Genomic DNA, 27,434 nt, shown 5'->3' on the forward strand with positions numbered 1-27,434 from the left:
TTTGGGTTCAGCGCTGGCTTCATAGCCCAGATCAAGGTGCTGTACAGGGATGTTGAGAGTGTGCTGAAGTTTAACGGTGGTCTGTGTGCTCCTTTTAGAGTGTGTCGAGGCGTCAGGCAGGGCTGTGCTCTGTCCGGCATGCTCTACACGCTCTCCCTGGAACCCCTCCTCCACAAGCTCCGCTGCAGCCTGCACAACTTGCTTTTACCTGCTTTTAACACTAACGTGGTTTTAAGTGCGTATGCGGACGACATTGTGTTTTTTTTTGACGACCAGAGGGATGCAGACCTTTTAATTAGCATAGTGAACAGTTTTAGCAAAGCATCGGCAGCGAGGGTGAATTGGTTAAAGAGCGAAGCCCTCGCTGTCGGTGAGTGGCGTGAAGGCCTCCCAGTTCTTCCCCAGGGTTTAGTCTGGAAGTAGGATGGTTTTAAGTACCTGGGGGTGTTCCTTGGAACAGAACAGATCATGAAGAAGAACTGGGAGGGCGTCACAGAGAAGCTGGAGGGGAAACTCTCCAAGTGGAGATGGCTGCTCCCTCAGATGTCTTTTAAAGGTCGAGTTTTGGTTTTAAACAACCTTGTAGCATCCCAACTGTGGCACCGCCTAACCTGTGTAGACCCCCCGTCAGGCCTGCTAGCCCAGATCCAGAGGAAGATGGTGGACTTCTTCTGGGACGGTCTACACTGGGTGCCACAGGGGGTGCTGTTTTTAACCAGAGAGGAGGGGGGACAGGGCCTCGTCCACCTGGCCAGCCGGACAGCCACTTTTAGACTCCAGTTTTTACAGAAGTACCTCACAGGGCCGGCTGATCTGGTGTGGAGAGATGTTGCCAGCTGCATTCTCAGACGTGTAGATTTCCTGGGGCTGGATGCTGCTCTGTTTTTTATTGATTCTAAACTTTTAAAACTAAGTGGGCTGCCTCCGTTTTATCAGGGTGTTTTTAAGTCTTGGGCCCTTTTTGACTGTAAAAAGTGCCCAAAGTCTGACTCTCTGCACTGGTTGTTGAGTGAACCATTGATTCACAGGGCCAGGCTGGACATCAGCAGCAGCGTGACCCCCGGCCTTAGGATGGCGCTGCTGAAAACAAAAACCCTGAGTCTGCAGCAGCTGGTGGATGCAGTGGGGCCGGCGCTAGGTGACGCCCGGGGTCTGGGTTCTCTTCTGGGTCTGCAATCCATCCGGGTAGCAGAGAGGCTCCTGGAGCTGTGGCGCCAGAGGCTCTCTGGGAAAGACAGAAGCCAGCTCACGGACTATGGGCAAGGAAAGGCCAGACCAGACCCTGCAGACCCCTTCCCTGACATCTCCCTGAGCCCAGCCCTGGGGGAACTGACCGGCCCCCTGCTGGCTACAGCACACAGTGACAAACTAACACTGCATATAGCAGACAAAAAAAACCTGTACATGAACTGTGTGAAAGCCATCCACAAGGTTGGACCGTCTTACAAAGCATGTGACCGCGCTGAGGAAAACTGGTGCTAAAGACATCAAAAAGAAAAAGAAATGATCATGCATCACAAGGTGTTCTTCTTCTACTGTTTCCTGTTTGCCTTTTCTCTCTTTCTTTTTTCTATGAGGACTCTTAAGATAGGAACTCTAAACATTAACGGTGGAAGAGACAGACAGAAAAGGGGCCTCATATCTGAGTACTCCAATCAGAAAAACATCCATGTTTTGTTTTTGCAAGAGACTCATACAACGCCATCAGATGAGACAGACTGGGGTTTATGGTGGGAGGGTTCTGTTAGGTTTTGTTTTAGCGGACCCCAAAATGCAGAGACAAGGAGAACCAAAATAGTTTTAACCAAAAGATATTTAATGTTCCCAAAAAACAAAAAGAGCAGGCAGTGAGGGCAGGCGGCTGGCTTGACGATCCAGGAGGCACTCTCTCAAAACTAGAAAAGAGACAAACAAGTCCAAAATGTTCACAAAGCGAGAGCACAAAAATCCAACTAGAGACTATCAATGATTAGCTGCATGCAAACATGCCACTACCGAACAAGACGGAATTATCTGGCACAGGAGTAGGGTGACAGCCAGGCTTATATGGAGGGGTTGATTTGATGGAAGACAGGTGCCTCGTCTGCTGCCTGGAGGAGCCAGCCACACCCCCTGCCACTCACATACCTGCAGAGGAGAAAAGACCAGAGAAGGGAGGGGGAGAAAGGACAACACAAACTCACACAGAAAACAATCAAACAGAACTGAAACCTCACAGGTTCCTCATACCTCAGCCACGGAACCAACTTTAGTGCAGGAGTTGCCTTTTTGTTTAAAACTTCTGCAAATGTAAAAATCCTATCTCATAGTGAAGTAGTGAAGGGCAGGTTTTTAATAGTGAGAGCAGAAATAGAAGACTCTGTTTTTGTTTTCATTAATATATACGCTCCGAATAACGGAGCTGAGAGGGTGGCTTTTTATACCCGCCTCCAGAAGGAGGTCATGATCTATAATCAGGATCACATCGTCATCGGGGGGGATTTTAACTGCACACTTGATTTCACTGTTGATAGAATAGGAGAGGAGCCACACCCACAATCATCACACACTGAGCACGGCCATCTCACATCTGGATCTGTTGGACACTTTCAGAGTGAAGCATTCACAGAGCAGACAGTACACATGGGTGAGGGTTCACAGTCACAGGGTGAGTGCAGCCAGACTGGACAGGTTTTATATCTCAAAGACTCTCAGCCCCAGGTTAGTGAACTGTCATATTCGGCCTGTTGGCTTTACTGACCACCATTTTGTGAGTGTAGAGATCATTATTTCACCTGGTGAAAGAGCGAAGTCCTTCTGGCATTTTAATAACAAGCTGCTCATGGACAACGTGTTCTGTAAAAACTTTGAGTCTTTTTGGCATCAGTGGCAGCTAAAGAAAGCAGAGTTTGACTCTTTGAAGATGTGGTGGGAGGTTGGCAAAGCTCAGATTCGTGTTTTCTGTCAGCAGTACACATCGCACTCTTCTGCTAGATTAAAAGCAGTTAAAAATCTAGAGGACAATATAAAAAACATTGAGGAGGGATTACATGGGACTGTAGATCCAACCACTGGGACCCTGCTGAAGGAGAAACGCATGGAGCTGAGCTCCTTCCTGCAGGAGAGGGTGAAGGGAGCTCTTGTCCTGAGTAGTTTTCTCCAACTCAAAGACATGGACGCTCCAACATCGTTCTTTTTTAATCTCAAGAGATCTGTAGCTCAAAAGAAGCTGCTGACCTGTTTTAAGCTGCCAGGAGGTCGAATCACAACAGATCCAAAGGAGATGAGCAGCCATGCCATGCAGTTTTACTCTGATCTGTTTGGGGCAGAAAGCTGCAGCCAGGACTGTTGCAGGGAGCTGCTGGAGGGTCTTCCTCAGCTCAAAGACTCTTCTGGAAGGGGAACTGACTCTAGAAGAGCTCACTGCTGCTGCCGCTCACATGACTTCAGGACGAGCACCTGGAATAGATAGATTATCCACAGACTTTTTTAAGAGGTTCTGGAATATTCTTGGTTCTGACCTGCATGGGGTTTTATTGGAGTGTTGCAGGACCGGATCTCTTCCTGGATCCTGTAAGAGAGCGGTTCTTTCCCTGCTCCCTAAGAAAGGTGACCTGGCGCTTTTAAAAAACTGGAGGCCGGTGGCTTTGCTCTGTGCGGATTATAAAATCCTCTCTCGAGCCCTGTCCAGCAGACTGAAGGACGTTCTGGCTAGTGTGGTGCACAAGGACCAAATGTACTTTGTTCCAGACAGGACTATTATGGACAATGTGTTTCTTGTGAGAGATGTCACTGATTTGTCAAAGGTCCACAATATGAACGTTGGCATTGTGTCGCTGGATCAGGAGAAGGCTTTTGATAGGGTGGATCACTCGTATTTGTTTTCTGCACTGAGGGCGTTTGGTTTTGGTGACGGGTTTGTGTCATTGGTTGGTTTGTTGTACGAGGGTGCACAGTGTTTGGTGAAGGTGGGGGCAGGGCTGAGCCGGCCAGTCCCTGTGCAGCGGGGGATCAGACAGGGTTGTCCCATCTTTGTCCGGGTCCTGCAGCATCGAATGTCCCCCTACAGTTTCGGCATATGCAGATGATGTCAATATTTTTATCTCTAATCAGGGGGATGTTGGGTGTCTGCAGGACACCCTGTCCCTGTGTGAAAGGGCAACATCTGCACGGGTGAACTGGGAGAAAAGTGGTGCCTTGTTGTTGGGGGAGTGGAGGGACCAGGCTGTGCCCAGTCTGACCTTACTGGATTATCTGGTTTTTATGTGTCTGTCCTGCAGGCATGGAGACTGTACAAATTCAAAAGAACAACTGAGACTCCTGCAATGTGAATCTTTGAGGAACCGTTGTTTTTTAACAAGTTCATCAGGACTCAGACTTTGCAGTCAGCCAGTCTCCGGGCCAGCTTCAGAGAGGCGGGCTGCAATAAGCTGGGTCACCTAGTGAGACTGACTGCTACATCTATAGAAGACCTACAAGAGAGGACTAATATCACGTCTAGCAGGTTGGTTAGACGAGTGGTGGAGGAGGTTTGTGCTGCACTTCCACAACCTCTCCAAACTTTTTTAAGAACTGAGAACCTGTGTGAGCAGTGGAGTGAGGACGCTCTCGGGGACGGTTTCTCTTTTCCTTTGTTTGTGTTTGGGCCGAAGTATTTGGCCAAGAAAAAAACGGTACACACACTGTTGAACTTCTTATCCGGCACAGCCAAGCTGGCCATTTGGCTGACCCGTAAAAACAGTGTGCTGGGTACTGGCTGTGTGGAACCAGTGCTGGTGCTGAAAGGACTTGTAAAAGCCAGACTGAAAGTTGAATTTGCTTTTCACCGGATGATGGACAGTGTGCAGGACTTTATTGATGTATGGTGTGTGAATGAAGTTTTGTGCTCTGTGGGGGGGGGGGGGGGGGGGGGGGGGGTATGGAGTCTTTAACCTGCAATATGCTCTTTAAAGGGATCAGATGATCCAGGATCAGATGATCCAGGATCAGGTGATCCGGCTCACTTTGATCCTGTTTGGAACACCCTGATCCAGGTTCAGATTTAAGGGTGATCAAATCCAGATGATCTTTTTTTGTCACTTCTTTTTGATTGGTGAGATCAGCACAATACAGACATTACAGAAGGAGGTCCATTATCCCCCCCCCCCCCTCCATTACCAGGCTCCCCAACCATGAAACAGAGCAGCTGGACAGAGTGAACAGAGTCAGCTGATCTTCAGTCAGCAGTGTTTCTCAGACCAACACATCACACAGAGACACTGAAGAACCAGGAGAGCAGAACCCAAACCCAGGATAGAGAGGTTCAGTGAATGTGGTGTTGAAGGTGTGGAGGTGGATCAGTGTGTCAGAGGAGACTCTGTAGAAGGACAGAGAGCCAGCAGGACAGTCCACATACACTGCTACTCTGTGAGAGACAGACCAGGAGGAGGAGGAGTAGGAGATCTTTGTATCTCTGTCTTTGTGTCTGACATAGTAACCTTCATCAGTGCAGAACAGACTCCAGGACTGATCATTAGATCCAAACACACATTCATTAATGTTTCCTCTCCTTCTGATTCCTCTGTAACTCACTGATACATAAACCCCTCCTCTCCACTCGACCTCCCAGTAACAGTGACCAGTCAGACCAGTCCTACACAGCAGCTGAGTCCAGTCTTCAAATCTGTCTGGATGATGAGGATATGACTGAAGCTCCTTCACACGTGTCACCTTCCTGTTGTTGTCAGACAGTTTCAGTCTTTTGCTCACTGTGTTTGTGTCCAGTTCCAGCTCACAGGCGTCTGATGGAGAGAAGGAGACACAACACAGCTGCAGGTTATCATCTGTTCATTCATCAACAACTTTACTGAGAGTCCATCAAACAGTTCATATTCAGCACTGAATGATGTTTGACACCACTGAAATGTAATCATCCACTTCTAATCAACTTCACATGGAGTTACCATGCTGTAATCAAATCCTCATTTTACACTCAATAACTGTCCATTTAAAAAGTCCTCTTCTGTTTTTAAATCCACTAAACTGTCAGATTACAGACATGATGTGTAAATGAACAAGCCCCTGTTATTTGATTGTTTTCAATCAGCTTTATTTGACTCTGTTTTCTAACATCACATCCATATGAGTGTAAAAATACAGTAATGATGTACATTCAATATGGATGTGGTTCATATAAAGGTGTATGTCCATAGTAACTGTGACTTTGATGTTTGTGTGTATGTTCACATGTAAACTCTGTCATTCTAAATGGAGCTTGTTATACAAAGGTTTCTGTCCATACCAACAATATGACGTGTTTCTCTCTCATTTCAACATCTATCTTCTGACTTGGATGTTTCTGTGGACCTGACATTCAAACTCTGTCATTCTGGATATGACTTTGATAACAACATGTCAGATTTGAACCATGTTTCAAACTTTCAACAGCTTTATGTGACATCTTTACATTCAACACTAACTAAGTACTGAGCCATCATGCCCAAGCACTAACACATGTGACATTCAAGTAGCCCAGCACATGACAGTCATGAAATCAAAGGAGTGAATGCATGAATCAATGTCCAACATCAGGGATGGCTAATGGCCAACAACTGTAGTCAACAGCTGGGCCCGAGCTGGGCCCAACACCAGAGACAAGAAGACAGGGCCTTGCTGGACTGACTCCCTACATGCACTTCAATCAAAGTTTCAATAGAAATGTTCTCACTGTCATGGAGGTATGGCCATGACACATTGCATTGTGGGAAGAAAAGGTGAGAAGGCAGAGACGTTACTCTTGTTGTGATATTCTCATCCCCAGGAATACCATGATTAACAGGATTTTCCAGTTAATGTTGAAAAGCATTAACTCAAACTTTTAAACTGGAAAAACAGATGTCAGAGAGCTCCCAAGGACTTGGGAGAAAGTGATAACAACAGGATGTTGATTAACAAGCTTTCCTACTTTCAGTCAAAGACCAAACCAAGTTATTTATGCTTTGAAAGCTTTCCACATTCCACACTTTGGACAACCTCTACCAATAGTAAAAAAGACAACCAGATACGCTTTGGTCCAGCAGACTGACAGTCTCGGCCTCCCTTTATGATGGTCAGGAGTTCGAGAGTTCCCATTAAACCTGTTGATGTCTTCAGGACTTCCCGGAAAACAGAATAGTTAAACCATTATCTGTCTATTTGATAAATGTATATGTTCGAGTGTCTAAGATTTGAAACCGTGCCTGTTGTTTGTCTAACTGTTTAACCTACTTTTTTAAACTGAGACTCACTGACTTTGGCTCATTTTCTGTGAAGAACATATATCAGAATACATATTTAATGACCACACACCATACACCCCCCCCTACACATTTCTATTACATATAAGATGTCCGGGTCCACTGGACCCGGGGCTAATAGAAGTGTGGAAGTTGATGTTCTGTGTACCACACACAGAACATCAGAGGGTCAAATGTGCGAGAAAAGGACAGCAGACAGTGTTGACAAACAATGTTGCAACTTTGTGTGGGAACCGAAGGTGCAGAAACACAAAAGAAACAGACCTGCAAATCTGCAAAGTATAGTATAAAGATCTGGGCTGCCTGTGATGCCACTTCCTCATATGCTTGGAACTTACAAGACTACACAGGGAAACCTGATGGAGGAGCCCCCGAGAAAAACCAAGGAATGAGAGTTGTCCTCGACATGTCTCAGGGACTCAGTGGACACAACATCACATGCGACAATTTTTTTTTTTTACCTCGCATTAAAAGCCACAAAATGCAACGGGTCCATCAGACCCACAAACACTGGCTGAGTTACAACAACATGAACATTACACAAGGGTTAAAAGGAAACTAACTCAACTTTCCCCTCCAAATGATTTTATGCTCTGTTGTAAAGCCATAAAACTAGACTGACCTTTCATCAGGTCAAGATGACCATCTGGGAGTGATTAAGAAAAACCTACAGTCAACGTCCAGGACATTGAAAAACTCCAATGGTGAAATCTGTATTAAAGGAACGCAGATGCATCTTTTCATATAGCTATTTGAAAATGTCATTTAGAAACAATTAGCATGACTCTTTTTTTTATCAAAATCCGATGTGTAATAAAGGGATTAATAATTACATATTACAATAATTACAATTACGTAATTACATTTTAATAGGAATTGGACGTGGAACAACATTGCCATCAAGTGGACGAAAACAATTGTGGGGTGTGTTAGCTGTGTATTGGTGTAGTTGTACTCTCATAATTATAGATTGTGTTACTTAGTTACAGAAAACGTTATTTAAAGACACTAAGTCTTCACATGTGATTAATCTGCTTTGTTAAAGGTTTTCTTTTACAAATACTATTTTTCAAAACTTCTTAATGAAATGTATCGACGGATGATAACCACTCCTTTAAACCTGATATATTAACCTAAAATATATGATGTAACCTACATTGATGTGAATCTGAAAACAACTGATATCAAATTGAATGTATGGTGATTTACATATGTTTAATCTTATTCTTAAACTTAGTGAGGAATCTAAAACCTTTTCAGTAAGACAACGTCTATACATTCAGGAGAAGGTCCTGAAACTCCCCCTTTTCTTGCCCTGATAAAATCCCTTTACAGAAGTCATACTTTAGGTTAGCAGGGTTTTGTTGGATCTTGGTGCTTGGGCTGGTGCTGTGTTTTTGCTTGTGAGCTGTTAAGCTCTTAAAGGGGCTGACTCTGTCCCATCAAGTCCAGCCAGGCCCAGCAGTTAGAACTCCTGCAGCAATTTTTCTGGAAGACGAACTCGTCTTGTCTTCATCTAATTTTTAACTTTTCCTTCAAGGCAAAGTTTATTTTATTTTTAAGGTTTTCGCCGTAAGAACAATTCCTACTGAATTAATTTTAATTGCAACTTTTCACGCGTAAATCTTTGGATTCAAATCTTTTCTTGCACAAGCAAGGCCTTTTCAAACTTTTCTTTGGCTCACCGCATGTTTGAACTACAATTTCCAGAACTGGATTAAAATCGAGATGGTCATGAGATTAATCTAAGAAGGAAATTGAACTTTCAAAGACTTTGTTTATATTCACTTGGGACGCTGAGACAACGCGAGCCAAATCACCATCCAGAATTCTCACCTTGAGCCCCAGACTCAACCTCCTATCTGGCTTACTACGGTAGCTGATGGACTTGCTGAAAACGGCTTATTGATCCAGCAGAGAGAATACCTGTGCAAGATCCATATGAAGTTGGGAAAGTCTTCAAAAAGTAAGATTTGCTCTGAGCTTGTGTTGAGAGAAATATTGGTTGTGTCTTCTTAAGTAATCCGAGTCCAAATTAAATCCCAGATTCTTTCATCCAGTTTATTCTTTATTCGTTTGATGTCTAAAATACTTCAAACAATATTGCGTTGTATTTCGTTACTAAACATATAATTTCACTATACGAGTGAAGTTTTATATATTGTGTTCGAGGTATAACATTCCATGCTCACAATACATCAGTATTGCATCTCCCTGCCATAACAATGTATTATTTTTATTTTGTTTTATATTTGTTTTGTTTCATTATTATCATTATAAACTTAACATAAAATTCAGTACTGTGTTCCGTGTCTCTCTTGATAAGAAAGTGCTCTAGAATTCACACTTATGATATGGGATTGATTTAATTAATAACTAAGAACTAATTAATTATTCATTATTAATATAGTTATTCCTGGAAAAGCCATGTGGTGCCCTATCAACGAAGAACGTATTAGACTTATGTTTAATGCACTTGTTAGACTTTTACATATTTCTGTAGCATCCTATGTGAGGCTAGGAAATATTGTCTAATCAATTAATATATGCAACACTCTCACATGGATTATGGATACTGCTGCTCCTCACTGAATCACTGAGTGACTGAGATGAAGAGCAGAGCTCTCCTTCAGTTAGCAGAGCTCTGCCTCCAAGTCTCTCTTCCTCTCAGTCACTCACTGATTTGTGTACTGAACGTACTGAAGAGAACGCTCGGGGAAAATACATGGGATTGTTTTTAGCAGCTTTCAGTTTCCACTAAATTCTCAACTCATTGCTTTATGATTCACCAGCAGCTGTTCTCAGTACGATGGAGAGCAGAAGGAAACGTTGGGCCGTGTTTCAGCTTATTCAATTCTGATTCACAGACAGAGCTACTGAGAAGAACTGAACACTTTACTGAACTGATTCTACTGATTCAGTACACTGAAAAGAACTGATTCTACCATCACGTAGACATATATTTATCATCTCTACTGACATTTTCTTATTCTCTTTGTAATATTGAAGTTATAGAAAAAACAAAGAAGAAGGAGCTCAAGTCAAATCAATGAAAGAGCAGCCTTGTGTTCTTATTGGAGGACTTATCTGGCTGTCTAAGCCTGTACATTGGAAGGTGCAGAAAGGGCCATACACTTTGAATGCTCAAGTATTGAAGGTTGTCTGCTGTGAGCTATAAATAAGATTCAAATGGTCCCGGGTTCCAGGTAGCACCTTGGTTCAGGGGCATTACTTCCCTCTTCTCATGATTCAGCTTGTAGCCTGATATTGTAGCATACTCCTCTAACACTGTGAGCAGCTGAGGCACAGACTTTTCTGGCCATGTAATGTAAATGAAGAAATGGTCAGCATATAAGGAAAGGTTCACATGTTGTGCTCTGTATACAGCATAGCTCCCTGTTAGAGTGAATTGCCACAGCACGGGGTTCAATGACCAAGTCAAATAAAAGAGGGAGAAAGAGGACAGCCCTGTCTGAAATGGCTTGGACACAACTCCATTTGTCTAAACCTGTGTTTTAGGAGTCATACATGATTTGAATGTATTTGATAAAAAAGCCCACCAACGGTCATTTGCTTCAGCGTGTGAAAAACATGTTCCCACTCCATTCTGTCAAATGCCTTTTGTGCATCCATGATATAATGAAAGTAGGATCTTCTGAGCATTGAACAAGTTCCATGGTATGGATTCATGTTCTGATGTTATCTGCACTCTGTCACTGTCCTCTAAATCCTGTCTGCTCTTTGTGGATGAGCTGTGTCATCACGCCCTCCAGCCGTACTGCCACCACTATAGACAACATTTGAAAATCCACATTTGGACAAAGGTTGACAAGAATCACATCATTGTTTGTCCTGAGACATCTTGGGAAAGACTTTGATGCTGGCCAATTCTCTGCTTGGTGGAAGTCTTTCTTTAATCATCTCCATCATTGGTTGAATTTGCTTGTTCTGGAACTGGAACTTAGCGCTCAGCCATTCTTTATTTTCTACAAGACAATGGAGTAGGGAGATCAGCCTCCAGATCTCGGACGGCTTAAAAAGCAATACAGCTGGATATCATCAGCAAATAGGTGGAAAGAAACATCACCAAACCTCGAATGATCTTTCCCAGAGGGATCAAATACAACAAAAACAAGACAGGACCCAAAACGGAACCTTGAGGCACTCCACACAGCAGGTCCGCAGACTCCGACCTTATTTGGTTAGCTGCTACACTGAAGCTACGTCCAGATAAATATGAGGAGAACCATTTTAGAACTGACCCCGACAGTCCAACTTGATCCCTCAGTCTTCTCAGCAGAATCTGATGGTCTACAGTGTTGAAGGCTGCGGACAGGTCCAAGAGAACCAGAACAGTGGACTTTCCAGAATCAGCAGCCATCATAATGTCGCTGGACACTTTCAGTAAGGCTGTTTCCGTGGAGTGTCTGTTACGGACACCAGACTGATGGACTCATGATGTTGCTTTGATCCAGGAAAAGGGTCAACTGTTCACAGACCACCTTCTCAAGGATCTTTGACAGGAAAGGATCCTTTCCTCACTTTGTGTTACTTCCATCATCCAACAAGTGCTGCTGTGTTCTGATGAAGAGAAATGAAAACACTCACACTTCCTCAGACCAGGTTTCAGTCTGTGCAATCCACCATGATCCAACCTGGAGGAAGAAACCAGATCATCATCTACTTCATCCATCTTCATTTAAATCACCATCAGACAAGAAGCAGAGTTCATCATTCAGAAACAATGAGACAGCTTCTGTGTGTCTGTCTGTACCTCAGTGTCTCCAGTCTGCAGTGTGGATCCTCCAGTCCAGCAGACAGCAGCTTCTCTCCTCCTTCTCCTGGATGATTGTAGCTCAGGTCCAGCTCTCTCAGGGGGGAGGAGCTTAGAGCTGAGGCCAGAGACGCACAACCTTCTTCTGAGATCAGACAATATGACAGGCTACACACACACACACACACACACACACAGGTCCATTCTCAGCTGTTTTACCAGTAACATCCAGACATAACCATGCAGCTGAGTCAATTTTATAATCTGATACTGATCAACATTTACTCTGCTGGGAATAATCTGTATCAGCTGCACACTAACCTGAGAGTGTCCAGTCTACAGAGAGGACTCTTCAGTCCAGCAGACAGCAGCTTCACTCCTGAATCATGCAGGTTGTTGTTGCTCAGGTCCAGCTCTCTCAGACTAGAGGACTGGGAGCTGAGGACAGAGGACAGAGCTTCACAGCTTCTCTCTGAGAGGTTACAGCCACTCAGCCTGAAGAGGATTCAGAAGAACACAAATGAAAACAATTACAAACTATAGTTGTTATTTCTGAATAAGGAGAACTAAATTTAACCTGGATAGTTATGTGAGAACGTACAGAGCTTTGTTTGAAGCTTTGATCACAGGCAGCAGCCTCAGAAGAGCCTCCTCTGAAGCAGAGTATTTCTTCAGGTCAAACACATCCAGATCTTTTTCTGATGACAGTAAGATGAAGACCAGAGCTGACCACTGAGCAGGAGACAGTTTATCTGTGGAGAGACGTCCTGATCTCAGGGACTGTTGGATCTCCTCCACTAGAGAAAAATCATTCAGTTCATTCAGACAGTGGAACAGATTGATGCTTTTCTCTGCAGACAGATCCTTACTGATCTTCTTCTTGATGTACTCGACTGTTTTCTGATTGGTCTGTGAGCCACTTCCTGTGTGTGTCAGCAGACCTCGTATGTGACTCTGATTGGTCTGTAGAGAAAGACCGAGGAGGAAGCGGAGGAACAAGTCCAGGTGTCCATGTGGACTCCGTAAGGCCTTGTCCACAGCACTCCTGTATAAAAGTGTTGGGTCAGGTTTTTCCCTGAATACTTTAGACCTCCTGGATGTTCTTTGTTTCTCTGACATCAGATTGACTCCAGAGTTGATGAAGGTCAGATGGACATGAAGAGCAGCCAGAAACTCCTGAACACTCAGATGGATGAAGCAGAACACCTTGTCCTGGTACAGTCCTCTCTCCTCTTTAAAGATCTGTGTGAACACTCCTGAGTACACTGAGGCTGCTCTGATATCGATGCCACACTCTGTCAGGTCTGACTCATAGAAGATCAGGTTTCCTTTCTGCAGCTGCTCAAAAGCCAGTTTTACCAGAGACTCAATCATCTTCCTGCTCTCTGGACTCCAGTGTGGATCTGTCTCAGCTCCTCCATCATACTTGATGTTCTTCAGTTTGGACTGAACCACCAGGAAGTGGATGTACATCTCAGTCAGGGTCTTGGGCAGCTCTCCTCCCTCTCTGGTCTTCAGCACATCCTCCAGAACTGTAGCAGTGATCCAGCAGAAGACTGGGATGTGGCACATGATGTGGAGGCTTCGGGATCTCTTGATGTGGGAGATGATCCTGCTGGCCTGCTCCTCATCTCTGAATCTCTTCCCGAAGTACTCGTCCTTCTGTGGATCAGTGAACCCTCTGACCTCTGTTACAATGTCAACACACTCAGGAAGGATCTGATTGGCTGCTGCAGGTCGTGTGGTTATCCAGAGGCGAGCAGAGGGAAGCAGTTTCCCCCTGATGAGGTTTGTCAGCAGCACATCCACTGAGGTGGACTCTGTCACATCAGTCAGGGTCTGGTTGTTTTTAAAGTCCAGAGGAAGTCGACACTCATCCAGACCGTCAAAGATGAACACCACCTGGAACTCTTCAGACCTGCAGATTCCTGCTTCTTTGGTTTCAGGAAAGAAGTGATGAACAAGTTCCACCAAGCTGAACTTTTTCTCTTTCAGCACATTCAGCTCTCTGAAAGTGAATGGAAATGTGAAGTGTATGTCCTGGTTGGCTTTGTCTTCAGCCCAGTCCAGAGTGAACTTCTGTGTTAAGACTGTTTTCCCGATGCCAGCCACTCCCTTTGTCATCACTCTTCTGATTGGTTCATCTCTTCCAGGTGAGGCTTTAAAGATGTCTTCTTGTCTGATGGTTGTTTCTGCTCTGTCTGGTTTCCTGGATGCTGTTTCAATCTGTCTGACCTCGTGTTCCTCATTGACCTCTCCAGTCCCTCCCTCTGTGATGAAGAGCTCTGTGTACATCTGGTTCAGAAGGGTTGGGTTTCCTGCTTTAGCGATCCCCTCAAACACACACTGGAACTTCTTCTTCAGGTTAGATTTCAGTTTACGCTGACACTCTGCAGCGACTGTTCCTGCTTGAAGACAGAACTGAGATCAATGAGCAGATCCTGATGTAGATCACATGACTATCTGAGTTTGAACTTTAAACCTCTTTGTCCTTTTTCTAAAATATGAAATCTGTTCAGATGTTCTTACTGCTCTGCAGACAGTCAGCCAGCTCCTCCTGCTTCATTCTCCTCAGGAAGTGGAGAGTGATCTTCAAAAATGCCTCTTTACAGCTTCTCCTCTGCTCTTCATCCTCACTCTGACTCTCTAAGCATTCTGGGTAATCTGGACTCAGAGCCCTCTGGACTCTCTTCAGCTCGTTCTTCACAAAGGTGACGATGTTCTCCTCCAGCAGCTGGAACAGAAGGAGACACTGGATATTTCCTATAAAGTGGTAGAACTCAACATGTGGTTCATGTGTCAGTCTGAAGGTCAGCTGCTCTAAACACAACAATAACTTAGCATTACATTCTTGTAATGGTAGTTTATGAAATAACACACCATAAAGATGGAGTCCAGGTCTGTTAGATCCTGCTGGTCTGATGGATCTCTGTGAACCTCGGAGATCTCCTGTTGAACTCTGTGACAGGACATATTACACAAGAAAACAATGGGTCACATATGATGAAGCTCTGAGCCAAGATATGAGTCTTTGAACCACAGAGTCAGAACATTCACTGGATTTTTAATTCTCACCTTCCATCAGCACCACGTCCATCTTTAAAGGTCATAATAAAACCTTTAGACCGGTCACTCTTCATGGAGACACAGCTAGGTCCAGGAGAGTCTGGTCTCTGGTCCTGCATCCTGATACAAACAAACAGCTGCTTCATGAACAAAGATCATCTTTAATCAGATTGTTCCAGTTCAAACTCGCAGATGGATCATCAGTAATCAGGAAGCAGAGCTGAAGTTCTCCACAGTTCTGTTTTTTTAGAACAATATTGTTAAAAAGGCCCTACTGAGTTGGATTGTTCCGTTTTCCCCCCATGACTCGGTTGAGCCCATTTCTCGGTGAAGCGCTTTACAGATGCTGGTTTTTGCTATCACAGTTATTATTTTGTGTGCGATTTTTGATGTGCGATTTTGTGTGCAATTTGATTGTAAGTATTTGTAAGATGTGACATTATGTGACATGAGTATTTTATGTTATATTATGTCTTGCTGTCGCATGGTAATGTTCAGGTTAAGTTAAGTGTCAAGTTATGGAGTTTGCTAAGTTGCTAACCAGTTAGCTTGAACATGTTCTATTAAAACCCAACAAGGACACGTGTTTGCAGACAGCTATAACAGCACGAAGTGCCACCTTGTGGCCGTAATGCGTACCTGCACTTGGTTTAATGTAATTCTTTATTCATCTTACAAGCAGAGAAATTTACAATTTGTGGAATGTGTGGTTACAATAATGTGGAGCTGACTGCAGTTCAATGCAGCAATGTAATGTCATTTCATGTTTTATTATTGCAGAAACCACACACACAGACAGTTATAGAGACCTAAATGTGAACATCAACATAATTAGGAGAATTACAACAATAAAGAAGATTTAACAAATAAGAAGACTTGAGTGATTTGACCGTCACACAGTGGTGGATTGACGATAAGGACAAAGTCATTCAACTATTTTTCAAGTATCTCACTCAGAAGACAGCCAACACTGTGTCTGTCCTCACATTCTTCAGACTGATGAAATCAGCGTTCACAGAAGATGACTCAAACAGAAACACAGCTCAGAAAGATGCCAGCAGGAACAATAAAGGTTAGAAGTCCAACCTGCATTTTCAGAGAGAAAGAACTCAGGCTCGCTACAGACACATGTTCATGAAGATACTACCAGTGACCACCAGGGGGGCAGAAGGAAAATCTCAACATGATGATCCACAGGACAAAGACTTATAAAAAAATGATTACAGATCAAATGAATCCTCAATAAGGCCCACAACTGAGACTCAGAACGTAGAGTAAGATGACCATGAATATCATGAATACAGAGCTTACTGTAAGTCCTCAGGATACAGAACTGATCCAGATCCAGGACCTGTCCTTAACAAGTTCAGGGACTTGAGCCTGGAACTCTCTTCTGGGACAAAGTCTTCAGACTGACACCACTTCAGAGGGGAATAACTGCTGCTTGCACCATCACAGTAGTTTTTATCTTGTGATGATGTTGATCAAGACAGCAGAGTCAGTCCAGTATCTGGATCCAACTGGGTTTGTAAAAACCACTCAGGAGCTTTGAAGATCTTTGTCTACAGACTTCATAATCCATCTGCTCACCGGAGTCCTGCCAAGATCACTGGTTCAGTATACCACCATGACATCCTGCCTAATGGACTCAAGGGGCCTCAGCTGGACTCAGGTACCCTTCACTAAAACATGGATCAAAGTATTAAACTATGTGGTCCAGGAGGAAATGGAGTCAAATATCAGTTTTTGGGGCCCGACAAATAAACACAGAACCCGGGGCCTGTAGCCACTTTTCGGAACCTGACAAGAGTTATTTGGAAAGAATAGAAAGAGGCTTAAAGAACATCTACTCCCAGAAACCCCTGCAATAGTTCACACCTACAGTCATGCACCAATGTAGTGGCACCCCTGGAATCTTTCCAGAAAATACACCATTTCTCCCAGTAATGGTTGCAATTACAAATGTATTTATTTCCATGATGTGCATTGGAAGACAAAGAAGCAGAAGGAAAAAGCCAAAATGGACATTTAAAAAAAAAAAATAGGCAGGACAAAATTGTTGGCACCCTTTTCAAAGTGTGGGTAAAACATTTTACTTCAAGCAGGTGATGTTTGTTTAATCTCAGCTGAGACAAGTAACAGGTGCTGGTGTGGCAGAGCGGGCGTGGGGATTTTGGTTTTAGGGGATGCTAATGTTGAACAATAACTGACAATGCCACCTGGGGGATCTTTGACCACCAGCAATTCTTGTCTGGCAATATCCTTACCACACAACTGAACATGCAGCTTGAGATAACCTACATATGGTATAGCCAAACCATTAGCAGCACTCAGATTTAACCAGTTCCAAGATCTGAGTGTGTCGAAGCCCCACGGTTCAAAATGCTGTGTAAAGAAACTTGCACTTATAGTGGACACCATTGACCCGGTGTCAACCAGACATGGGACTGACACACCACCCATGAGCACCGCTAAGGTTGGGCAATCTGCCACCAAACTTTCGGGGTTATCGATTGCAGACTCTGAGCCTCTGAACTTTGGCTCAGTAGTTCAGGGGGTGAACATTTCCCTGGTTCTGGGGCCACTGCCTACCATTGGAACTGGGGCGCATTGAAGCAGTGACTGGCAGTAGAGCAACAGACTCTCCCTCAGACTCTCGAGCAAAGTGGCCTGGCTTTTGACACCTTCTTCAAATGACTGTTTTCTTTTGATTTGGTTGGGTTCTCTGGGGGTTGTTTAGGGTAGCCAGACTGTGTGTAAGGTGATTGATTTGTTCTTGCTGATTTTTAAGAATGTATTTTAGTTCACCTAAGTCAGCACTAAAAGAGTTAGCTGCCTGGCTATAGCTGGGATGGCTTTAACTGCTGCTGTTTTGTCCTTTGTTTTCTTTCAGCCACTGAGCCACTATGTTTAGAGGCTAGCTACCCAGGGTGAGGTCCCTCCATTTCACATGTGAGTAAAGAGCACTGGGTCACTAATAGAAGGCACTAGCGTTTTGGTTTGTTGTGAGGTACTTAAATGTACATAAATGACTACAACCTTAAAGCTACATAACTCCATCCTCCCAGCTCATTCTCAACGTGCTGGACCACCACATGAGTCTTCAAACAAAGTCAGGAAATAAACTTGACTTTTCAGAGCTCACCTTCCATCAGCACCACGTCCACCTTTAAAGATCATCATAAAACCTTTAGACCGGTCACTCTTCATGGACACACAGCTGGGTCCAGGACAGTCTGCTCTCTGGTCCTGCATCCTGATACAAACACACAACATTATTAGTTACTGTGAGCAGCAGCTGAGACACTGATGATGATGATGATGATGATGATGATGATGATGATGATGATGATGATGATGATAATGAAGGTGGAGGGATGCTGTGACATGGAGAAGAGTCATGGACAGTTAGAGATGGTGATCTCACCTCAGAGCTTCCTGTTCCTCACACAGAGAGGTTTTAGAGGGAGGGACTCCCTCCTCTGTGTCCTCACACTGATCCATTGCAGAGCGCCCCCTGCTGGAAGAGCTGATCTCTGTCACTATGGCAACACTGACCCAGTTCAGCTGCTGGAGTCACATCCAGTCAAAGAGCTTCACCTGTGGAGGACACACCTTCATCATCATCATCACGATGCTCTGTGTCAGTGAGCCATTATTGGATGATAATATTCTATAATAGATATAATATGTCACATGTGAGGACACCTTTAGTTAATGAATCACATGACTGTACAACACTGGCTGAAGGTTCCCTGAACATTGATCATTTGGACATTCATGACTCTTCTATCATTTCTGTCATTATTAGTTCATATTTTGATTTGGTTGAACTCCAACATTTACATTCTCCTGTAAGTCTTGTGTCAGCCAGGCAAGCAGGGGGCCCTCCAGACAAACTCTGAATCACAGCAGTGGCTCAAAGTTTTCAATGACAGTAAGAAAGCTCTCTTAGTACCCGATCACACTGAGACGTTTCTCTAGAAAAGCGGCTCCAGATAAATCCTGGTTTTCCTTTGGAACAGCGCGGGTTCAGGCGCTCTTCTTTAATGCTGTCAGACACATTTTACAGCAGTTTGTAATGCTCATCACATTTAAAACATGTGAGGCCCGCATTATTTCAGCCATGTTCTTGGACACTAGCCCCCCCTCACATATGATTTTAAACATGTGATTTATCATCTTGTTCAGTCAGACTGGTAGTTATTTCTGTACAAAGGCAGTGTCATATTTTAGGTGGAATATCTGTGGATGGATCAAAGAAGTATCACACAGGCACTTTTGGGGCAGCTCAGGGCAGCACAGGGGTCTTTGATGCCATGCGTAGCTCAGTCCACCCAGATGTCCCAGAGTCACGCTGAGTTGATGTGTTTGTGTCTCTGGGTTTCAGACCAAAGTCAAAGAATCCTAAAAAATCCCATGCACGCTTGGTTTTTTGTGTACAAGTGTGCAACAAACATTTTCAACTCTTCTGATCAAGCAGCAGAGTCGCATCGCATCAATGTCACTCAAAGCAGCCAATCAAATCCAGTCGGAGGTTTGACCTCCACTCTTTATGACATTTTCCCCTCCTGCTCTAGAAGCAACTTTGACCCTGTTAGAGGGGAAACTTTAATAAACTTTAATGTGCAGAAGAAGCTCTCTGCTCTGTGCTGATCTCTGCTCTGGGTGCAGACAGACCAGTGTTTGTGTTGCTTGGCAACCGTCCAGTTTCAGAGAAGTAGTGGAACCAGTTGATCTGATGGAGTGATTATTTTTAGGCCTGACTCCACGCCCTCCCTCTGCTGTGTGACACTGTACTGTTAGCATGTTAGCATAGCCTGCATGCTAGCTGAGGATCATTGTGTCTCCTGTACTTCCACTGTAGTCAGAGCAGCTAATGAACCTGGTGGCTAACTGTTAGCTTACAGCTCTTTAGACACTTAAACAGAGAGTCTTAAAAACAGGTCGAAGTGTTTCTTACCTTCAACAGAGAACAGATCTGCGTCAGACCGGGACCGAGTCAGAGTCCAAACTACTGAGAGCAGGAAACAGCAGAGCTGGTTCATCAACATACCACACCCTCCATTTCTCCCTGAAGGAAATTTGACTCTTTGATTTGAAGATTCAGGACAAGAAATCAAAGTGTTTGTGTGATCAGAAGCAGCAGAGATCGTCTTCTTGTTGAAACCTCAGCTGTCAATCAAGAGAAGAACATTCAGACTGTCTTTACAAAAAGACACAAACTGGACTCAATCCACTGATTCCATCAATGTGGTGCTGTAGTCAAATATAAGAATTAAACTCATGTCTACAAATACATGTGAAGTTTCAGTGAGAACTAGATTGTGTCCGTTCAGATTACATGTACACAATGTATTCATGTGTTGAAAATGAGTGTGTGGAAGGAGGAAGTCTTATTATGGATTTGACCATTGAAGAAAGAGAAGCTGATGGAAACATGAATAAAAAGCGATCAAACTAAACATGTTGAATGAATGTAAAAATAAAGGTGTACTAGGAGCATTTCAGATGTTTCAGCTTAGACACAACAAGCATAGTTAAAGTCATTGAGCAGTCACAGCTCACTGATAAGTTCCCACTGGCTGCCTATACGCTGGAGGAATGGTTTCTCTTAAACACCATATCTGTTTATCAAAGTAGGTCAAGTATCCCTTCAAACCAGTTTGTGCCTTATTGTTATGAACCGTCTCCTCTTGACTTATTTGTTGAATTATTCCACATTTGAACTGTTTTTTAAAATGCTTGCTGTTACATGTCACAGTCTCTTTTCCTGTCGTCTCATTGAATTGTCTCCTTGTTCTTTATCTTTTTTTTTCAGTTCTGCTTGACCAAGGCTATGAGGATGTCAGGCCCTGCCCAGCTACAACTTTTAATCATACACATTCTGTTTATTTGTTGGATTTCCCCTTGAGATGATCCATCTCGTTTTCAAGAATACAAAAACACAATCAGTATAATTGAATACAGACACAGTTACATACAATGTACACACATAAAGGCTCTCGCTGACAAATCCCGCCCATAAACCCACAGCACCCTCACAAAACCATCAGAGGTAGATACACATGACAAATTATACAATCAACAAGACTAAGATCTATTATTATGGCAGCAAGATTGCATTAGAAGCAGGAGTATGATTTTCTAACAGTTTCTCTTGGAGTTATAATCAAAGAGACTCAAAGTCATAAGTGAACCCTACCAGCTGGGATTCCTTTTACAGTAGAAGAGCTTTTGGCTTTAATCTATCACAGAGTTTTACTGTTATGGACCTGGACAAAGACTTTGATCACCAATTCTTCACTCTAACATCAACTGATATTATTCAGGACAAAGACACAGTCAAAGTGGTTCAAAGTGAACCTTCTGTTCTTCTCACATTGAGCCCCATCAATGAACCTGCTGCATCCTCCACTCCTGACTCCATGACTCTGTCTTTCCTGGATAACAGTTCCTCGGTTAGCTCATCTGACACCATCATTCTAGCACAGCCACCAGAGCATCCATCTGAACCATGGCCAACTCATGTTGTGATACCCACCTTTTCATTTCATGTTGACATCCTCCTTCAAGCAGGACATGTGGCTTATGAAAATGATGGCTCCCTCCTTCAGAATCCAAGCATGAACTCTGACATACTTGAGAAACTTGCTGAGCAAATATTCCACTTCACTGCCTATCCTACTGCTCCTCAAATATTGGCAGTTGTAGAAGCTCTTATAAAAAAAGCCTCCATGCCATAGAGAAGCTGGCAGCTCATTTTCAGGCATGTACAGGTGACAGCAGCGCCTGAAACACAAGATTGCTCATTACTGTTCCAAAATGAGAAGGCGTGAAGTACCTGGTCCTGAGCTTGATATCACCAAGGAAATCCCCTGCTGAGAAAAATCCTGCAAAAAATGTCAAGAGAGCAAAGAGGGCGGAGGTCAACCACCTTCCTCCACACCCAAGTGGAGAAAGTAGGGACAGTGTTGAGATGGAGAGACAGCAGCGTCTTAAGGAAGTCAAGGTCAGGAAGTCCAGAAAAAACCTGTTCCTGTTGAAGGCATGAGGTTGTGGGTTGAAGTCCAGCAGCCATGAGCTCAAAGAGAGATGGCCTGCTCTGCGTTGTGAATGTGTGCTAGATGAATTTGTATATTATATAGTATATATATATAATGTTTTCTGTTCCTTTAAGGCTGTAACAAGAATGTATTTATGGACATATGTTGTGTAGGATTCCTGTATCAATGCATGAACATGAAGAACCTTTAAACAGACTTCTCTCTCAAAGTTCAAACCAGAGGCCAAATGTTTCTCTGTCTCCAAGTTGATGATTTGAAGAAGTGGCTGCTTGCTGCTTTTCACCCTGACCTGCATTCAAAACGCCTGTAGAATTCATGAGTCACTGATTTACCATGAACTACTGTCATACTTCTGAATCCTTGTCATTTCAGATCAAGGAGGAGTTTCAGAGAATAACTTGGATTTATCTGGAGCAAAGCTTCATGTCCAAACTGGACCACTATACAGCCCAGCTTACTGCCCTGATGAGAGCAGGGGAGGTGTTGACCAGGCTGAGGCCCCATCTGGATCAACTGAGTCCGCTCTGTTGGATTTAAAGGCTTCCTGTTTCACACACATTCTGTCCCTGTCCTCCACAACACAAATTCTCACTCTGTGTAACATCCTTCTCCTTCTCTGCTCTTTGAAAACAAACCACTGCTCACTGCACAGGTATTCATATCTTCTGACATGATGGTTTCTTGTGTACAAGGATTGTGTGGAACTGACACTATTACTCTTTTCACAGAACCCAGGCACTGAGCTGAGACGTGACGGACTCATACCACACCTTGGTGAGAAAGAAGACTGCCTGCTAAACCTGCTTACCTCTTCATTTCTAAACTCACTTATACCTGGCTTTGAAGTCACACTTCACTATGTTTTTGGTAGAGAAAGAAACAACAAACACAGAAAGGTTTCATTGTTTCATGAAATAACCTTTGAGTGAAGAAACTTTGACTTTAACCAGAAAAATAAACTCAGTATTCATGCAACCCATTTGAGCTTGTCCTACTAAACAAATACATGTAAATACATGTATGCTTCACATGTCTGTGTCCTTGTTTTACACATCAGTCTGTTATCACATTGTTCTTAGCACAGTATCATATCAAATAGCTGAAGAGCTTTACTTGAGTACCACATGTCCAGGTGATTTGAATCACATGTTGTTCTGCATCAAAGTCGTATTTTACCACCAAATGTGAAAACTTTTACTCAGGCATGACTATAAGATACTTCTTACAACACTTCTTGTAATAGTCTATAGAAGGCCACGTATAGTTTTGAATGTTCTGCAGGAGGACAGTCACAGTGATGCCACTCAACACATAGTCAAGATCCTGGTGGTCCATGGTACTGATGGAGAAGAACCAGTAGATGTTTCCATTCTTCTTGAAGGGAAGGAGGTATTGACAGGATGCAGCAGCACAGCCAAAGCTTGCACGTTGCTTATGGGACTGATTGATGCCCTCAACCTTGCATAGCCCTCGGCTCTGTGCTACACCTTTGAGCTGCTTCAGGAACTTTTCCTGGACCTGAATGGGATAAAGCTGTCACCAAAAGTACATGCTTTCAAGTTGAAGTTGCTGTCTTAAATGCTCTTTCCAGGAGGTCGACACAGTGCAGTCTAAGCTGGCCAATCCTAACTCAATGGTGCAAATGAGTGGAGGAACATCAATGAGTGTCACAGTTACAGAGACAGTGACTCCATGGACCCTCCACTCACACACCACATTTTGCTTTGAAATGAATGGTTCACTGTAAAGCAACACAGATGTGTGTCTAAAGGGGCCTTTCAGAAAGAAACTCATGGATGTCACACAACTTTTTACAACTCACCACACAAAATCTGAAGTACTAGTCATCAGTCCCCCATCACAAAGACAGTTAATTACTGCACACCTCGGAGAACTAGTCCAGTATGCGTGAAGCCCTCAGCCAGAAACCTGAGGGTTGATATGAACTGATATTAACAGGTCATGGGGACTGGACTTGGATTTATCTTCACTGACTGGGACTTGAGTTCTTGGGACTGGAGACTTGACTGGGATTAGAGGTTTGCTGACTCTGTACTGTTCACACTGTAACTAAATCAGATGTTTTTTTTTCTTTTTACTATAATAGTTTCCTCCAAACTATTCAAAAGAAGTGAATGATACTTTGACAGTGTGTGTAGCTCTGGTGTTCACTTCTGTATAACTTGGTATTTTCTCTGATACAGTAACATAACTGTATTGAGCTGCTTCCACAGATTAACCACAGGACTGATTGGGCCGGTGACCTCTGACCTCTAGACGAATGGAAGAGTCATTCTCCTCTTAGCAGAAAATGTGTAAAAAGCAGTGTAAAAGATCAGCTGACTGAGGCTTCTCTCAACACTTCAGAGAAAAATCCAACCAGCACTGATGTGACTGTTCAAATCATGCAGGAGTCGCAGGTTCCACTGATATTGGTTTAATGACAAATCCTTGAAAGGGTGTACACACACATTTAAAGGAATGTGTAAAGAAATCTGTGTGTGTGGTTTCTGAAAGGAATAAAGAAGAGAAAACTTATACAAAGTGTTAAACTCATAAATTCTTTATAGAATATGAAACTAAATAATATAGTCCAACAAAACATGCTTAGCATTAGAAATAATGTTAGAAAGGTGCACTTGACATTCAAATTAAGCAGAGGCTCATCATGACCTTGAGACCATCGCTGCATCAACCCACGTGGTCTTAAAGGTCCATATTAACATCAAACACTAAGCAATTAACTCTGAAAATGATGATTTATCGCTGACTAACTTTTAAATGTACTTATAATTCAATGGACTCACACAAAACATAAACTCAAACTAAGTAGCACCCTTTTCTCTTACGTTGTTACTCTTAAAAAAATTAACTCTTAACTCTCCGGTCTCTCTCCTTCAAACACTGCCAGACACTACAGAGTCTGAACCTACCACTGTTGGAGGGAGGTTTAGAACAGTCCAAGTGGAGCTGGCCTTTTTAACACAGTGAAGCAGCAAAAAGGAAGCTCGAGAGAGAAATGATACCAGAACAAATATTCACACAATTGAAGGGTTTGTTTCTTGTTCAGTTGTCATTGAGATTTTACTGATTTTGTATTCTGACTGCAGGATTCTTATTGAGGGTTAAAGGTCTTCAGTGAACTCAACCTGGACCTGATCTGACGGTGGTCACTCTGCATCAGGATCTGCTCAACTCATTTTCTTTACCAAAGAGACTTTAGACTGTTGACACAAAATAACACAAGTAGATGAAAGTCTCTCTCACTCTCCATCAGTTTATTTATTACAAGGATACACATGAGCTGTGTGAAGAACTTGAGCTACCCAACACAGCAGCCTCCAAGGAAACAGAGTGACAGAAAGAAGAGAAGATATCAGGAGAGAAGAAGGATCCTTACACTCTAACTGTTTCATATAAAGCCTTTACATTCAAACATCATAGCTGCTCCCAACTTACTGCTTCATATGTCAGCAACAACACATCAATGTCAACAAAGTAGAGACAGGCTTCTGTTAATAGAACTGTCTTATATCCCTTTATAACAGCTGTTATACATCTGTTAGTCAATACATACTGATGAATACACATTATTCATGTTGTTCACTTGTATCACTTTGGATCTTTTACCATTGAACAGGATTAGCATTTCTCTCCAGTGTGAGTGATCATGTGTCTGGTGAGACATCCCTTAAATCTAAACCTTTTCCCACACTCAGAGCAGCTGAAAGGTTTCTCTTCAGTGTGAACTAACGTGCTGGGTCAGATGTACCTTAGAACTAAACATTTTCCCACACTCAAAGCAGCAGAAGGCGTTTCTCTCCAGTGTGCACTAACATGTGTCTGGTCAGACTTCCTCTTTGGGTAAATCTTTTACCACATTCGGAGCAGCTGAAAGGTTTCTCTCCACTGTGAACCACCATGTGTTTGGTTAGGTCTCCTTTTTGATTAAATGCTTTACTGCAAACAGAGCAGCTGAAGGGTTTCTCTCCACTGTGCACAAACATGTGTGTGGCCAAATTACCTCTTTGGGTAATTCTTTTACCACACACAGGGCAGCTGAAGGGTTTCTCTCCACTGTGATATAACGTGTTTGGTCAGATTATCTGTTCGTTTAAATCTTTTACCACAGTCAGAGCAGCTGAAGGGTCTCTCTCCACTGTGAACCAACATGTGTTGGGTCAGATTTCCTTTCTGAGAAAAACCTTTACCACACTCGGAGCAGCTGAAGGGTTTTTCTCCTGTGTGAATGAACATGTGTTTGTTCAGATTTCCTCTATGGGCAAAACTTTTACCACACTCGGAGCACACATGAGTTCTCTTTATTTTCTTATTTTTCAAGTTTAGCTCTGTCAGATTTTCTCTTGTCTCATGCCAGTCATCACTGTGATCAATCTGAGGTTCATCAGAGTCTTCAGTCTGGACCTGAGTCTCAGGTTCATCAGAGTCTTCAGTCTTGACCTGAGTCTCCGGTTGTAAACGTCTCTCTGGATCTAAGTCACTCTCTGGCTCTGCCTCTCCACAGTCCTCTCCATCAGCTCCTGTTTCCATCTGTTCAGTTTGTCTGTGATGAAGCTGTGAGGACTGAGGTTTCTCTTCATCATCTTCACTCTTCACAGAGACAGGGGTGAAGGGGAACTTGGTGGTGTCAGCCTCCTCCAGTCCTTGAAGCTGACTGATCCACACTTTCTCATGTTCTTCTTTAATGTGTTGGGGCTTAGTGTCCTCCTGGTCCAGAATGCGGCTCCACTCCTGCTGCTCAGGCTGAAGCTCTTCTTTATTCACCAACAGCTGCTGGACATCTGCAGGATACAGGAAACAAACATTAACCACACTGGGACTGATGTTTGAAAATTAATCGAGACAGACAGACTCCAGTAGATCCAAAATGTTTAAGTCCTATAGGTCCAGGCTAAAGAGAGTTGAAGTCCAGCAGGTCCAGACTAAAGAGTGTTTAAGTACAGTAAAGTCAATGATGTTTTTAGCAGGAGCTAGCTGCAGCTAACACTGTGACTCTGTGTTCGTCTTTGGACGTTAGCTAAAGGCTCTGTTCCCTGAAACACGTTTCCAGCAGTGGGAAGAAAACCTACCTGCTCTGTGCAGCTTGATTTCAGGTGTTAACATCACCTGCAGCAGTTTTCTTTGTCGGTGGAGCTCCTCTTCGTATCCACTTGTTGTTGTTTGTTCTGATATATCTGTGATAACCGCAGCAAGCAGCCGCCGTCTGAAGAGCTCTTTAAGATCCTGAAACCCGGACATCTGACCCCACATCCA

The 27,434-nt window shown here is 43.4% G+C and overlaps 1 protein-coding gene across 1 annotated transcript; it reads right to left on the minus strand.

Annotated features, from left to right (window-relative positions):
- Nucleotides 1–4,937: 4,937 nt before the first annotated feature.
- Nucleotides 4,938–15,168, minus strand: LOC306818938 (NLR family CARD domain-containing protein 3-like). Its single transcript, XM_079336676.1, has 8 exons — nucleotides 15,103–15,168; nucleotides 14,908–14,986; nucleotides 14,557–14,761; nucleotides 12,629–14,432; nucleotides 12,349–12,522; nucleotides 12,028–12,195; nucleotides 11,862–11,908; nucleotides 4,938–5,759 (listed from the first exon to the last, which is right to left on the minus strand). The coding sequence occupies exons 1-8, from the start codon at nucleotides 15,165–15,167 to the stop codon at nucleotides 5,212–5,214; spliced, it is 3,090 nt and encodes a 1,029-aa protein (XP_079192802.1). The 5' UTR covers nucleotide 15,168; the 3' UTR covers nucleotides 4,938–5,211.
- Between the last annotated feature and the right edge of the window lie 12,266 nt (nucleotides 15,169–27,434).

This window comes from Symphodus melops (genome assembly GCF_947650265.1).
Source record: "Symphodus melops genome assembly, chromosome: 23".
In the NCBI taxonomy this organism is placed as follows: domain Eukaryota; kingdom Metazoa; phylum Chordata; class Actinopteri; order Labriformes; family Labridae; genus Symphodus; species Symphodus melops.

What these genes read in the sequence shown, in the direction of transcription:
- LOC306818938 (XM_079336676.1), bottom strand. Translation starts at nt 15,167, where the DNA reads ATGAAGAGTGACCGGTCTAAAGGTTTTATTATGACCTTTAAAGATGGA. An exon ending in GGACGTGGTGCTGATGGAAG is followed by an intron (nt 14,987 to 15,102) that starts GTGAGAATTAAA and finishes GTCCTGTCACAG; the next exon opens with AGTTCAACAGGAGATCTCCG. An exon ending in GGCTGACTGTCTGCAGAGCA is followed by an intron (nt 14,433 to 14,556) that starts GTAAGAACATCT and finishes GTCTTCAAGCAG; the next exon opens with GAACAGTCGCTGCAGAGTGT.